The sequence below is a fragment of the Corythoichthys intestinalis genome, chromosome 2 (genome assembly GCF_030265065.1).
Source record: "Corythoichthys intestinalis isolate RoL2023-P3 chromosome 2, ASM3026506v1, whole genome shotgun sequence".
Lineage (NCBI taxonomy): Eukaryota > Metazoa > Chordata > Actinopteri > Syngnathiformes > Syngnathidae > Corythoichthys > Corythoichthys intestinalis.
This window is the reverse complement of record NC_080396.1, coordinates 37385450-37401913: the sequence shown is the minus strand read 5'-3', so window position 1 is coordinate 37401913 and position 16464 is coordinate 37385450. Positions and strand designations below refer to the sequence as shown.

The 16464-nt window shown below is 39.0% G+C and overlaps 1 protein-coding gene across 3 annotated transcripts in view; it reads left to right on the top strand.

Annotated features, from left to right (window-relative positions):
- Window positions 1-16464, top strand: part of lama5 (laminin, alpha 5) — a 92009-nt gene that overhangs the window by 15312 nt on the left and 60233 nt on the right. For all 3 annotated transcript variants that reach the window (XM_057824000.1, XM_057824010.1, XM_057823991.1), the window contains exons 3-6: window positions 11871-11988; window positions 12662-12780; window positions 14199-14369; window positions 16110-16207. In XM_057824000.1, coding sequence (XP_057679983.1) covers window positions 11871-11988; window positions 12662-12780; window positions 14199-14369; window positions 16110-16207 — 506 coding nt within the window. The remainder of the gene's footprint in view (window positions 1-11870; window positions 11989-12661; window positions 12781-14198; window positions 14370-16109; window positions 16208-16464) is intronic.

The following is a 16464-nucleotide window of genomic DNA, read 5'->3' as shown; positions in this document are numbered from 1 at the left end:
GCTTCTGTTCCTGCTAACTAATTAGCAAAGTACCAATGTTCATTCTGACGTAAAACTTCAATTTTACCAAAGTGCTAAATATCAGGTATATAGATTAATTCTTATTTCTTAAAACCTCCTTCTGTGGAGTCAACAAAGATCAGATAAAGAGGGGGGCTCTATATTGAAGATTTCTAAAGTTGTTCATTAAAAAGAAGAAGTATTTTGACTTCTCACATTTCAATCTGTTAGCTGGCATACTTTGTGCTTTAGCTTTTCGAGTTTCGGTTCTAATCATGTCTATACAGAATTAGACAACTACACACGCTCACACACACCGACATATCTATATACACACACTAAAGGAAGCTTTTATGTCTTTTCAAGAATGTTCTTTGAATGTAGTACTTATGTTAGACGGGCCCCTTCATTTATCGCTGCTTTGTGTCTGTAAGTGTGTGTGTCGCCAACCCCCCATGCCCCCCTTTGAAAACGTAGGAAGAATGCGTGTGAACCTGCCTCAACCTGTACACACACTAAAAGGGGTGGATCTTAAACATCCTGTGTGTGACAAGTGCCTGAAATGGATGAAAGAGGCACAGTATAAGTGGTTTTGGATGTGTGCATGTTGAGATGAGGATGTGGTGTGCATGCCACTGTGATGCTGTGACCTTATGGTGGTGCTCTTCTCCTTTGTTCACAGATATTGTATAATAAGTATGTGATGCATGTGTGTTCATGTGCATGTATCTGCATTTTAATGATCATAAAAACTATGTTGGCCAAGACAGTAAAACATATGAGAAACAGCCCAATACCGCAAAGACAGAAATTGTGTCAAACCAAAAACCTTTTCTGCGTCATGGAACGCGGATGGCACCAAAAAAACCTAATCCCTTACCCGTTTTGCACGTCATGGAACGCGGAAGGCACCAAAAAAGGGTGTTGGAGGATGGGCGAGTACTGCAGGCCACAGCTAGACAGACCTACTTGGTTTTGCCTGCCACAGAGCAGAAGCGCGTCAGGCCACTATACCCTGGGCATCATCCCTGAAATAATGGGTGTGTGTGTGTCTTACGACTGACTGGCGACCAGTTCAGGGTGCAGTCCGCCTTCGCCTGAAGTCGGCTGGGCAGTGGCTGTTCCAGAATTTTTCTGAAGACCGCCGCCACATTCTGGGAAAATGTGTCCCAGATCGGATTTAAACCACATGCAAAAGTGACCCAGGTCGGATTTGAAATGGTCCACTTCTATGCGACTTGTCCCGTTTAGACCGTCAAGTTGATGCCTCACTCAGTTCAGAAAAACACGAAAAAATCCGATTTGTGCATTAGGACCTGCAGTATTAACCTAGCCGTATACTGTAGACACACAACCATTCACACACACATGCACACCTACGGACAATTTGGAGTGTTCAATCAGCATACCATGCACGATTTTTGGAGATGTGGCAGGAACCCGGAAAAAACCCATGCACACCGCCTTCATAATATGAATTATTTTTTAACAAGAATAACGTAGAAAAATGCTTGTCTTTATTAAATGTTTCATTGAGTGACTCCACTCAAATTCTTTGATGCTATGACGCTCACGCTGCTGAGAACAGCCTCTCACTTACAAAATGAATGAATTGCCACAGCACACTTCAGACTGGGCTACCGCTTGTGTGTTACAAACTTGACGATGATTAACACATTTGTGCCTTTGATCGTAGAACTAACGAGTCTTCTCTGGCCAGATCAAAGTTATATAACTGTCCATCATCGTTCGTTTTAAGTACCACACGCCAGCTGCACTGGTGACCAAATAAACAGTTTGGTCGCACTGCTTAGCAGGAGGGAGGGTGAGAGGTTGTGGCACTGTACAAGCAAGATGCAGAAAAACAAGTTTGCGTGTTAAAAAAAAATTAAATTATCACATTTTCTTGCAATCCAAGTATTGCGCATCCGAACAACGCAATAACGATGTTCAAACGATGTATCATTCAGACCTACTGTAGGAACAACCATTCTCTCATTCTCTCTCAGTTCAGAAAAGAACAATTCACCGATTTCCATGCTTTTTGCTAAAGTGGGAACCGGAGCACTTCAGGGGCCATTCAAATTAGAGGAGTCTTGGAGTGGCCCTTGAACGCACTCTGTAGTTGTGCATGCAGTCGAGTCACCGTGAGAACACAGAGCTTGTCCACACGCGTAAACGAGAGAAAAATAATACGTTTACTAAGTTGGAAAGGCAACCTAGTAGCCCTTTTTTTAGCTCTTCAAAAGGGGCAAGAAGAAAGAAGATTAACTGGTGAGAAGTGCTTTCCAAATTGATGTGCCGAGCCAACGCCATCATTCACTGGAAATGTTGCTTCTAGTAGCAAAAGAAAGGCAGGCTACCTACAGTAGCTATTTGCTTGCACCCACGTGAATTCTAGTGTCGGTGATGTTATTTCAGTAAAAAAAGCAAAACCACATTTTTAATCACATTTCGGACTTTTTTCAGCACATTCGTAACGTTCCCACGTAGATGCGTGCAACCAGCAGTGGCAAACTTTGTTCGTGGTCCACATTCATGGCAATTATATCTCATATGGGCCTGACCAGTTTATTTGTGGCCAAATAAGTTAACTCACTGGCTGCCATTGACGGCTCTCCACAGCCAATCCTCCCTGTTTAAATGAATCGTCATCTATCATTGTCAATGGCAGGCAATGAGTTAATTTGGTGTCACTTCGTTGTAATTTTTAAGTCCTTGCGGGGTCACTTCTTGTAAATTTTCGATAATTTCCTATTGACTTCTAGTACATTTCCAGGCTACTTTACCAGGTTACTTTCTGTTGATTTTTTTTAACTTCCTGTTGGTTTTGGGGCATTTTTGGGTCACTTCCTTGTTAACTCATTTGCCCCCATTGATGGCGCCACTTTGACTGTGAGGGGTAGTGCGAATGAACGAATGTGACTGCGGAACTGAGCAGAGTGCAGTAGTGCACGCACCTGATGACACATCACAAATTTCTGGTTTTGTCAAATGTCAAAATAAAAGCATGTGATTCTGTATGTACAGTATGGATGGGCTAAAAAGTGCTTGTCAGGCAGAATCAAGCGCTGTACATTTGACAGCCCCGCATCAAACGATGTATCGAAAATAACTATAATTACTGTCTGATGATGCATTACACCTATCAGGCATCCTACCTTGTCTCCTCTTTATAAAACCCCAATAAAACTTATTATTTTGTATTTCTGTAGCAGAAAATAATAATGTACAATTATAACCGCTTATTAAGAACTCCCATCCCCGCCATCTTTCACTCAGAACAGAATAAAAATGTTTTATAATCACACAGTAGGAAGACGGAGCTACACATAGCCTGAGTCATGTAATAGTGATGACTGTTGTTTTAATGCCGAACTCTAAGAACTCAAGGCTAGGAAGGACTGCAGAGCCGGGTATTAAATTCGGTTATTAAATGCCATATCGTTACCTCTCCAATTACAGGATGGCAGCCGAACAATTGAAATGTCTCCCTTATTTATGTTTTCTGATTGTTTTAAAGTTGATACTTATCACAATTAGGATCCTTGTATGGTTCATGTCATATGACGTTGGGAAAATATGAAGATCAATCGACAGATGTGTTAAAATTGGAGAAAATAAGAGGAAATGATCTGCTGGATTTAAATTAGAGACTTCATCTCATCCATTCAAACACAATTTCAAATAACGTAAATAATGCTCAGATGTCATTGAATCATTTCATGACTTTAATTCATAAATCAACTCAATAATTGCGTAACAAAACTTCTCCCAGATTATTTTCAGGGCAGGTTTGAGGGCTTGCGATAGATTAATTTGGTACTGCTTCCTACTTCAGCTGTCAGCTGCTGTGCTGTCATTCTATTTCCCGCTGACTTTCATTAAAGTGTTCCTGGAAGTTTAGTCAACAATTAAAGGCAGTCTGGACCCATCAATCTACTTCTTACTTGAGCTGGGTCCAGCAAAGGCAAGTTGCTCAGGCTGGACTACCGTGAAATAACCGGTAAGTCCTTGGAGCGAGTAAATATTCTTCCCAATTATTTGGAGTTGGAGGTGTAATGACAATACTGTCCCATTTAACCCTCACTGGTCTCCCAAATTTCCAGATTTGTCCTCATCATGAATTATAGCATAAAACTCTTCATGACTGTACAAGATCTCCAGGGACGTCAAAATAAACAACACGACAATGATGGATAAAAACTTACATCACTCAAAAAGGATTTGTTGTTTGGCATCCACCCGTCAGATCTTCTCGCTTTCAACTCTCATTCTCGGTGTCTCTTCAGATCTTTAAAAAACTGGTGCATGAGAACACTATCTCGATGTCACCGAAAATTACCACGCGACGCACAGCGGCATTCTGCCACCAGTAATCCATTAAAACAGCCCCAAAACAGCATGAAACAGATGACTTAAAGAAACTGTGGCCAGTAGCAAAGTCATCGGTAGTGGAGTAATAAGATGGCGCCACAAAGTCAAGTGATTACTCTTGACCAATCACAGGTCTTGGGCGGCAAATTTGGGGAGATCAAACGTTGGCCAGTATCCTTATTGACGGATCTGAGGGGTTAGAGCTATGCACTGCTGCTTTAAATGTTCTATTTGTGTACTGTATTTGTCCGCAGTCATGTGTGCATTCGCACATTTCCCTCTCCTTCTTTCATAGTGTGTAGTGGGCATGAAAATGGACTAGTTGAGAGTGAAGAAACACATTTGACCTTAATAGGACTTGTGTGTGTGTGCGCTTGTATGCCTGCAAGAGCTACAGTGGCTGCCAAGGTGCTCTTCTTGGAAGGAGAAATGAAAGATAGATGATGGAAGTAAAGAGCGAATTAGGTTCAGTCTGTGTGTGACTTTGTTTAGTCTCAGTTTAGCACATGTGAAATTTCTTTGTCTGTGTCATGTTTTTTATACTAAGGCATACACTAATCCTGCAGTATTCATTCTAATTTTGTGTCTGTTTAAAATTCACTTTATTGACAGTTTGATATTCGGTGTTAACATATTGAATCTATACTGTTCACATATTTGCAAGACACTCCATAACAGGGTTGTGATTTAGGAGCGTGGGAAACCCACTCACAATAGGTTCTGCTTGTGAAAGGTAACATATAGTTACGTTGTATAACCGTGTGAGTCATGAATGATTAGGTTGCACTTTATTTAACTCTAAACATAGTGGTCTTATTGCAATTAAAATAATTCAGACACCAAAAACCAAAACCACAAGTAATAGCTCGAACTCGGACCTTGACGTTTCATGCAAATTGGCTTAGCTAATTTGTTGTATTTTATCCAGTTGATTAAAAGAATATAGTTGCCAATGCTATTTCTGCAATTTAATTATGACTAAAGCAGCATTGTGGAAACTTAATTCCCAATTTTGAAGACACTTGTTGAGTGTTTGTGTCATCTGCTGGTTGATTTAGCACTATAGTGGCGTGGCCGGCGACCGTTATCGTGCCATTGTGTCATTGTTTGAGCCCCTCGCCTACAACAAACATTGTGCTTAACGTTAGCAGTGTGTTATTTCCTGTCCAAAGAAACAATTTACAAATGCCAACTCATTCAAGAATCATGCTACATTTGAGCGTTTGTTTATTACGTCCGGCTCTAATATTCATGTGACCACTTTATTAATTTCGGTATGATTTTATATGTGTTGTTTTATCTATGGACTTGTTTGTGCAATAAAGAATTGACATGGTCAGATATAACGTGGTTTGTAACTCAGAGAAATCACAAGTGACAGTGGCTATGTCTGCAATCAATAATTGTCATTTATAATGTGGCGAGTAACTCTGGGAAATCACAATCAACAGTGGCTGCAGAGCAAAAACCAGTTCAAAATGAATTACCACCGCCCGCCTACCTCTACTGGCTAACTCACAACCTACACGCCACAATATGTCCACGTTAATTTAATGTATTTTATGAGCCCTGAGACCACAAAGTACAAAAACGGGATTAGAGGGTAAAGGTGTATGCATCCCTCGAATATATGGGGTGACCCAAAAACGGAAACTTTTTAACAATCCAATAAAACCAAGAGTGATGGAAGAAAAATATTTTATATATAGTAATTGAGACCTTAAAGGGAACCACGGATAGAAAGACTTGTAGTTCTTAAGAGAAAAACGTTATTATGAGTTAAAATAATTTGATATTAAAACCCTTCTTGATGCTTTCGTTTTTATACAATTTGTAAAATTAGTTTATCTAGGAGGTCGCTTTTGTTGACGTTGCAGTGCGGTGACGTCACTGGGTTACGCTGCTGAGCTTCAAGAGTATGACTCTAGCGACATAAACATGTCATCTGTTCAGCACTTTCATTTTGATCCTGAAAGAAACATTAATGAGCATGACAGCACTGTCGATATTTCACAAAACGAGCAGCAAAAGCAAAATGAACAGGAAAGACGGGATGAGATGGGACGAGAGTAGGACAAAACCGGTTTTCTGCCAAAATGTGCTACATCAGTGAATCGTCCTACAAGAGGCGAATTTGACACGCAAAGTACTAACATGCGCTTTCAGCTTGTTTTGTTTAGATGCATACAGAAAGAACATTTTAAAGATGCCTTAAGAAATACTTAAACATAGTAATATCAAATAAGGGTGGTTTAAATACGTTACGTGACTATTGTGGTCAACAGATCAACAATCTGCTTTAAAGTTACCACAAACAAACACATTGCTTAAAAGTATGAGAGGGAAACACATGCAAAAAGTATTTTGTGGCAATGAATAGTTAATAAAAGACTCAATAAAAACACAATTAGTAAGTACTCGCAGCTTTTAACCTATGTGCGCATGTGTTGGACGTTTCGCCGCGTATGAAGGAATTGCAGATTACCGGTAATGTTCGTCTAGTGACAATGACAAACTACGTCATCATCCTGAGCGTCCTTTGCAGGCATAAAACATGGCGCCCTCTGTAGGTAAAAAAAATTACTAAATATTATAGATTTTTAAATCGATGGCAATATTATATGTGTGTCTAATAACATTTTTTAGTAAATGGGAACAATTGTGGCTTATTGGAGCCTACAAGTCTTTAAGTCCGAGGTTCCCTTTAAAACATACCATTTAAAAAACAATTATGGGATTTTCATTTAAGAATTATGCCCTTAAAATGGCATCCACTTGCATTAATGCATTCTTAAAATTTGCTGTTGACCACTGTTTTTGCGTATTCACAAAGCAAGCGGGAACACTGTGAGACAGTGACCTTGAGCAATTAAACAGTCTGCCATTTTAGTAACCATGGTGAACTCAGGATGAAATTCCTAGTATACCCAGCTCAGATGAGGAATCAATAAGGAATCTCAATAGCAGATTTCAAGAATGAGGCAAGGTACACCCTGAATTGGTTGCCAGACAGTCGCAGAGCACACACTCACGCACACACTTACAGTGAATGATATCTTGCTTCGACAAATTTGTTGCCAACATCATTAATGCTCTTTGGGTCAAGGTGATAACATCTTTTGAAGTGTTACATGTACACAAATGTGCGCTTCTCTCAAGCTTTTTTTCCCCAAATAAAATCCGGTTCAGTGTGCCAAACAATTCAATATCGCTTCCTTCTTTGTATAGTTATTGTAAATTCGCAGATAGATGGTGGCACAATGACGCGATAAAGCCGAAGTAAAACACTTCGTGAATTCTTACTGAGTTAGATTTGAGTTTAGTGTAGTCTTCCAATATTCCAAAGTTCTCATTGAGTTAAAGTACAGTCTTCAAAAAATTTAGTTTTCTCGTGCAAGTCTGTGGGGCTCCACTTCGGAAGTTCCCCTGCCTGAAAGGGACAACAATATTTGCACTTCAGTTCTTGCGTTGGTTGTGATGCGCCGGTGTACTGAATAAAGTGCCCTATAAACGTCTGTTGTTTTGGGAAAAATGCACAGAGAGAAGACATCAAGATCAGCATGACAACATCAGCCTGGGATAAAGGTTGCAGGTGTGACTCCTCCCCCTGTTGCTATCTCTTCCTCCTTGGCGCTGAGAAGAAGCAGCGGTCTCTCTTTCCATGACCGGGAATGTTCTTATCTCCTTTTGATGCTCCTGCTGGTTCTCCTCCGCTTTTCCCACTGCTGCTTCACTTGTGTCTCCTTTTGCGCACACGCACGCAGACACACACCCACAAGACTGTGGCATCCTTTGCAGTTTCCTGCTTTGGGAAGGATGAATTCCTTCAGGGTCCAAACTGAATATGACTGAACATCTGCAACAACAGTACTTGACAACCTCAAGGAAAGATGGGTACGTTCAAGAATGTCTGAAGATGAGATCATCTACATTTCTCCTCAAGAAGTCAATATTTCCAACATCTTTGGAATGCACCCCGCCACCAAAGATTCACCCCATTTTTCCGTCCTTGTCTCAACTCGCCCCACCTGTATGTGTGTGTGTGTGTGTGTGTGCCAGCAAAGATAAGTGTAGCTGGGAAGATGACAAGCTTTTTGCCACGTTACAGCATGCACAAAGTAGATGTAGACACCTGGAACATGAAAGTGGTGTTTATGAAGAACTCTCACATTGTCATTATACATACACACATACACTTGCCTTTTTTATTTGCACATCTGGAATGTGCCACACTTTTCCACCTGTGCTAGAACCTTCACACAATTTTCCAACCACATTGAGCCCCATACAGCTGTCCCATCTACTGTATGTTCCAAGTGGGTTCTACCTTAAGATCAATATTGAAAATTATTGATCAACGTCAGTGATCACCCATTTAATATTTGACCATTTGAATATTGGTGCAAGGGCAGATTGGGCAGATTTTCAAATGTTGCTCTAAAAGTGTGCAATTTTGATTTGTTTTCGGTTGATTATGCTCCAGATGAGGTAAACTATAAATCTAAACACACATAACAAAGTTTTTATTTTTTAAGCGCTAGCTCAATGGTAATATAATATGTCATAAAAACTACCAGTTAAAAAACAACATTAAAAAAATGTTGTTGTTTTTTAATTGTGAGAATTATCATGAAAAAAAATAATCATGATCCATTTTCTTGCCAGATCGACCAGAATCCCGAGCTCCAACCTTGATCTAGTCTTGTTTAGACATGTGCCGATTACCGGTCACAAAGTATACCGTTGTATGAAAATGTCATGGTTTCAAAACCGCAAAAATTTTCCGTCATACTGTCCCTAAAGTATTCGCCATTTTTTATGTCACAAAAATGCTTGGAGAAACCCCTCGCTTGCAGCTGCAAGGCTCAACCCTCCCCCACAGGTTGTTGCTCAGTGTCAGTGAGTCAGCTGTGCTACACAATGGCTGGAGGAGGTGAAACCTCTGAACTTTTTTCCCCCCACTGAAGAAAATGAAATCGCTGGCATGGGAATAATTTGGCTACAGAAAAGTTACAGACGGCCGCGGCTTAGAGGAGGATGGTCAACCGACATGTAAAACCGACATGTTTGCAGAGGGCGGCTGGCGAGGAGGCAATACCTCTAATATGATTTCGCATTTATACAAAATTAAAGGTTAGTAAACACTTTCATGAATGTTTCCCACCAGCTACGAGAGTTAACTCAAACATGTCTAGTGGTGGTAAAACGTGGTGTTTTTTTCTCTCTGGCAACTGTCTGTGTTGATAAAGAGAGTGTGTATAATGTAAACATGATACGAATAATACACACGTGCTTTTTAGGGAAAATTGTATTATTTTTGTTCTGATGGATTGAATGAAAAATGTTGAGCTGTGGCTGTGGGTGTAGGCTCACCTAAAGGACTGCATTTATTTTAATTGTTTAGAATATTCCAGTTATTTTTTAAAAATTATTTCAGTTTAACATATACCTCTTATACTGTTCCAATTTGCTAATGTTTTGAAAATAAAAATCCTGTTCAATGCAAAAAAAAAAAAATTTTTTTTTTTTTTTTTTTTTTTTGTAACCGAGATATCTCAAAGTAACACATTCTAAAGCTGTAATTGCAATACCCTGATACCGTAAAACCGTGATATTTTGGCTTAAGGTTATCATACCGTCAGAATCTCATACCGGCACATGCCTAGTCTTGTTCCAACTATGTTCCATTGTTCATTGATTTTGACAACTATGTCGTACACATTTTTCAACCATGTTTGCACTATTTCCAAGTGGAATCTTCATGTTATGTAGAGTGTTGACAATCATTTGTCCAAGCTGCTCTCAACATGGAATGTTATATGACAGGTAGAAATCTAGTTGGTGTGTTGGGTGTGTGTGTGCGCTGGTGTGCGAGATAACGGCTCTTGGCTGGTTTAATGATTGCGCTTTGTGGACATTCCTTGGTGGCAGCACATTCGCAGTGCCTCAGGTAACCATGGAGATAAGACAAGAGACACACAAAAGGCACCTAGGAGGAGGTTGGGACCTTTATATGACCTCTCCCTAACTAGTAGATCTACAGTAATGTGCTGTATTTTTTGCTTTGTGTCTATTTAACCTTTTTTAAATTGGTCAGCATGAATCAAATTGATCTTAAATACAGTACATAAATACATGCAAACAGACGTCCACATTTTCCATGTTTTTAATTTACTGTATTAAATTATTTAATTATTGTACCATCACGCTTTTCAGAGTTTTTCAGAGCTTTTACAAGTTTTGGCATTTTGTTGGTTATTTTTGTTCACCCTCTGCTCTCTTTGCTTCCTGGAGTTGACTGGCAGAACAACTCCGCAAAAGACTATGCTGATATGAATTCTTCCTGCTAACTCCCTTCAGTGCAGGCTTAATCAATGGGAGTATGATAAAGCTGAGTCACACAAATATCTTCCCTCTCCCTTTGAATATTTCAAATACCCACAAAAATGTTCACCCCCTATACATGAGCATTGATATACTACATTGTTCTTTCAAAATTAAGCTATTCTATTTCTCTAAAATGTTCAAACATACTCCCTAAATAAAGTTGTATATGTTTCCCATGTGCTTAAGTCAGAAAATGTGCAGCTGCATGCTTCTCTAGCTTCATCCTTATCCTGCCAACTCAGATCTGTCATTTTAACACCTTCTCAAAAGTTATTGATATTGAAGTCACTTTATTTACCAAGAAAATCATGGCAAAATAGTCTTTGTATTTTGTTTGATTTTCTCTCCTCCTTGTATACAGTGATCTGACTGCTTTTGAGATTGAGTGTTTTGAATCTCAATTATGGTCAGGGAATGAATTAAACCCACAAGTCAAGGCACATCTGCATCTTCTCACACATTCTCTACTGTATTATTTTAGCACTGATTGCATAATGTTACGGGCAGCGTATTGCTAAATTCGGCTTGCACTGATACAGACAGCGTTACTTCATTCCCGTCTCAGTGGTAATATGAATGTGAGAGATAATGATTGTCTATCTCTATGTGTGCCTTGCGACTGACTGGCGACTGATCCTTCAGCATGTCGTCCTGTAATCGCCTGAAGTCCCTTCCCTGTAACTCTGAACAGCAGAAGTCTTATAAAAAAGTGGACGAATGGATGATTGCAGGACATTTATCTATTAATTGCCTTTTTTGGGCCTCAATATGCCCCAAAAAACTGATAACTTGTTTTAGTTTTTTGTGGTTCACCAAATAACAAATCTACTCCCCTTGGAACGTCAGAAAGAATAAATGCTGGTTTCACTGATCGATGCAAAATTTGGACAGCTAATGGCAAGTATGAGTAATATGATGTGTTGACCTTTCAATTGTAGTGGAATGCTTATTGCTTCTTAGGTCACATGATTTGCTCAATGACATCACAGGAACAACAACGACATCTGGAACCGTTAGCATGCTTCTCAGGATAAGAATGATGTCATTGACGATGTAATTGATGTGTGTTTTTGGATGTGTGTTTGTGTATGTCTGCGTGCACGCAGCTCTTCCATGTAGCCTACGTGCTCATCAAGTTCGCCAACTCTCCTCGTCCAGATCTGTGGGTCCTGGAAAGGTCAGTGGACTTCGGGCAGACATACCAGCCATGGCAGTACTTCTCCTGTGAGTACAAATGGCGTCAGCACTTTGCCGTCTGATAGATCGGGTCAGTGCACTTGAAAAGCAACCCCGAGTTGGAACAAAGTGATGTACTGTACATAATAAACTGCAACATAAGAAATATGGGTGACATTGTAAGTATCTTTAAAAAGTGTTTTTTCTCCCCCTTAATGAATGAATTAGCTTTTTAATGCTGCATTTTATGCACATTCGGGTTATCTTTGTCAGGTATTTATTAAATTATCTAAAAAGATAAAATGGGAAAACTATGCAAATACACAAGAATTTGAGAAGCAATCAAATACTTTTACACTGTCAATGAAAATCTGAAGATATTCAGTATTAGTCAGGCTACGAGCTTCAACTGACGCACTTACCATTTTGTATCGTTGAAATTTGTTCATGACAGTTTTTGAGTTGTGTGTGAAATTAAAAAAGACATTTACTTTCACTTTACAGGGCCTTCAGATAACCAGTAAAACACACACAGACTTGAACAAGCTGACACAATCAAACATTTGCACACGCACGCATGCATTTAGACTTGCAATGACCTCCGTATCCTTTATATGTGCAGTTGTTGACCTCTCCCCCTTTCACCCTTCAGACCCAAAAACTCGCCACCCACTTGTAATTACCATAGTTGGGCACATCATTAACGTCTTTGTGTGTGTAGCCTCCAAGCGAGACTGCATCGAGCGCTTCGGACAGCAAACCATCGAGAGGATCTACAGTGACAATGATGTCATTTGTACCACTGAATATTCCCGAATTGTTCCTTTGGAAAATGGAGAGGTAACATTTATCTACTTGTTAATACAACTGATTATGACTCTTACCAAACAAAAGACCTCAATGAAAGAAAATGCCGATAAACCTAATTTAATCAAATACCGTATTGGCCCGAATATAAGACGGCCCTGATTATAAGACGACCCCCTCTTTTTTAAGACTCAAGTTTAAAAAAAAGACTTTTTGAACACCAAATTTTTACACAGAAAATAATTACAGTACATCTGAAACAAATGATTATAACAATATATTTGAGAGCAAAAACATGTTATTTTGCCTCATTCAAATCTTAATATATGAACATTTAAATATGTAAACTAAAGTGCAATTACATTCGTAAATGAATGGCTTCTGAAATGTAAATAAACCAGTCTTTTGTGATAAAACAACAAAATTGCAATAAATGCATTTACCATCAAAGTGAAGCCTAACTGTAACTGTAGTCTTGAAACAAATCTGAATAAGGAAAAACATTGCAATAAAATAATGCAAACTGGTTAAACTAGTAGCTGAGATCTGTCATGACAGAACATCGCTTCAATTATATCTGGCGTCATCTAGCGTCGTGAATGGGTATAACGTCTAGACCGAGAATATAAAACGGCCCCCTCTCTTTCAATCGTATTTCAATGCAAAAAACACCGTCTTATATTTGGGCCAATACGGCAATAACCGGGGCCAAAAACAACTGCAGATTGTGGAGGGGGCAGTTAAATTGGTCCTGATTTTTTGTTACACGTGTTTGATAACAGCTGCCTTATGTAAACAAGTACTAGAGAAAGGACAGTAAGGTATTGATGTGTGTTTAAATCAAAATGAAAATGTTTTTTTTTTCTTTAGAAAAAAAATTGTTTATCACGATCGAGTGGTGAATCTCAAAGATAGTATCAGCCAATCCTGTCCTTATTTTAAAAAAAAAAAATTTTTTTATTGAGAATGCTATGCATTTATCTATCATCATCTTTTCCTACAAGTCTTTTGACTGAGATTCAGGGAAACCAGTCAAGCTTAGATGAGAGACCAATGTAAGAACCCATTTGGTTAGTCTAACTGTTCCCCATGCTCACAAACACACAATGTCACTTTAGGCACTTTCAAACTTTTCACAACATTGTGACATTAATTAATAAAACTGAGCTAAGGCAGAGGAAAGTGAAGGAATGAAATTTGTGTTCATTATTTTAACTAGCTTGTGAGGCAAAAAAGTGTGGGTATCCCTGGTTAATATTTTTTCACTGACTCACAATATTTTAGAAGCACACTTGATGAAGTGTTGACATGGCATAATTTTAACACAACCTTGTAGAGGAATCTATTTCAGTGTTGTTGTATTTCGTTATTGTGATCAATGAGGTCATCTATTTTTTGTTTAAATTTAATGCATGTTTTTGTGATATCTTTACATGAAAAATCCCTCTCAGATTGTGGTATCACTTGTGAATGGACGCCCTGGAGCAATGAACTTTTCTTACTCCCCCGTTCTGCGTGACTTCACCAAAGCCACCAACATCCGCCTGCGCTTCCTGCGTACCAACACTCTTCTCGGACACCTAATGGGGAAAGCACTGCGAGATCCCACTGTCACTCGCCGGGTATGAAGTCAAGCGCTAGTTGCTAGCACTCGAACTTTAATCGTCCAAGTTCAAATTGAATTTACTCTTTTTTATAAATGTGTTTATTTTCAAAGTAAAACAAACACAAACCAAACAGATGTTGTTTTTTAAACAAAATAACAACAAAAAACCTGAAGGCTAATGCTTTTGGTTACACATGCAGTATCTGTACCCTCTGTGTTTAAAAATCTACTTGCATCTCACCTCCAAACTTTCAGGATTTTTTGTAGTTTCCTTTTCCTGCTCCGTGTTCTCTCTGAAACCAGTGAGTCCTCTAGCTTTCTCTTTGTGGCACTCTTTTTGGGTCTCTTCAGCTCTCTTCACATGCACTCTCACTCTGGCACTGCCTCAATGTCTGCTTCATTGTTATTTGTCTTTATGGTGGAGAAGTAGGACGTAATGTCCCCCTTTCCCTCTTCATTTTCAGCTGTAGCAGTGGAGATGAATACTCAGCATTTTCATAACGCAGTCTATAAATAACATTTGTTATAATGAAAAGCTACTGTTGTGGGCTTGCTTGGTTTCATGTTTTTTTTTAGTATGAAAACGCTTGGTAATGTTAAGTGTCCATTTTGCGTGTTAAGCTCACTCAGGAAAATGTAACTAAACTGTCATTCATTTCCAATAATGTGAATCGGTTTTAGTAAAAACTGGAACACTCATTTATTATTGCCAAAATTGATACACTCATGTCTTAAATAACCCTGGGTACTGTATATAATTTATTCATCTACCATTTTTCTTCCAGTGGGAGTTTTAAACCGAGCAAACCTAATCTAAACTCACTGTTTTCACTCGTACAAAAAAAGTACTAGCGTGCTACAGCACACAACAGGTTGAAAGCTTTGCACTCATGCTCTTGATTGGCTAACACAGGCAACACAGGCACTAATAAGTCTGCAATTATTTATTTATCAACCCAAATACAAAAAAATAAAAAAATCCTCCTCAGAGATTCGGTAGATACAACAGGCCCATGCTACATAAGCTACCAAGTTTCAAGACAATCCTATTCATGGGTAACGAAGAACACTCCTTCAAAGTTAGTTTCCACAAGAACAACAACAACAACAAAAAACAATAACAACTATTTGAGTGGCCACTTGACAGTCCTTTAGCCTGTAAAAATCAAGGGCATTTCCAATACAATTCCAAAGCACAGCTTGTTTCCACATAACAAAACATATGCGGAAACATTCTAATTAAATATTTTGGCTGTTAACATTTTTTTATGATTCATTCCTAAGCTATTTACAGCCCTTTATATTGATTGATATTAGATTAAAAATAACTCAAAAGGTTTGACATACATACACCTGTGGGGAAATTGTTCTACTTTTACTGTAGATGCAATCAGACTCACGTAGTTTTGGACCCACAGTGAATGTGGGTGGACCAAATTGTGCTAAAAATAATCAGAAAACAATCTTACAAACAATGTGAGTGTGTTTTGAGGGAATGTTTTTGCAGATCATTGTTTTTAAGTACTGAACTCTAAAAATATGTGTTAATGTTTCGACCATTAGGGAAGCCCTTTGACCCTAAGTGGGTCAAGTGTGCTACTTTGGCAAAATTCCTGACCCTAGCCAAGCCTCCTGAGTAAAATTTGTCTGGAACCACCACTGGTCCCAATTTGAATGACCATTTTTGTTGCAGCAAAAGATTGTTATTTTTCACTTGTTGTGTGTGTTCTGTGTGTGCGCTTGTGCTCATGTGCAGTACTACTACAGTATCAAGGACATCAGCATTGGTGGACGCTGCGTGTGTAATGGACATGCTGAAGCATGTAGTGCTCAGGACCTCAACGACCCATACAAGTAAGGGCACTAACACACAAATCACAAATGGCAAACTGTGTTCCGACTTGTGAGGTTAAAATGGCTAATTTTTCCGTCAATCGGAGATCTGTATCTTGAGTAATTCTTCTTTTCTTTTCGGCTTATCCTGTTAAGGGTCACCACAATGCACAGCTCATCCTTTGCCATCTTAGCCTTTCTACTGCATCCTCCTTTCCAACACCAACAAGTAACTTCATGTCTTTCCTTACTAGATCTATTTACCTTCTCAAAGGTCT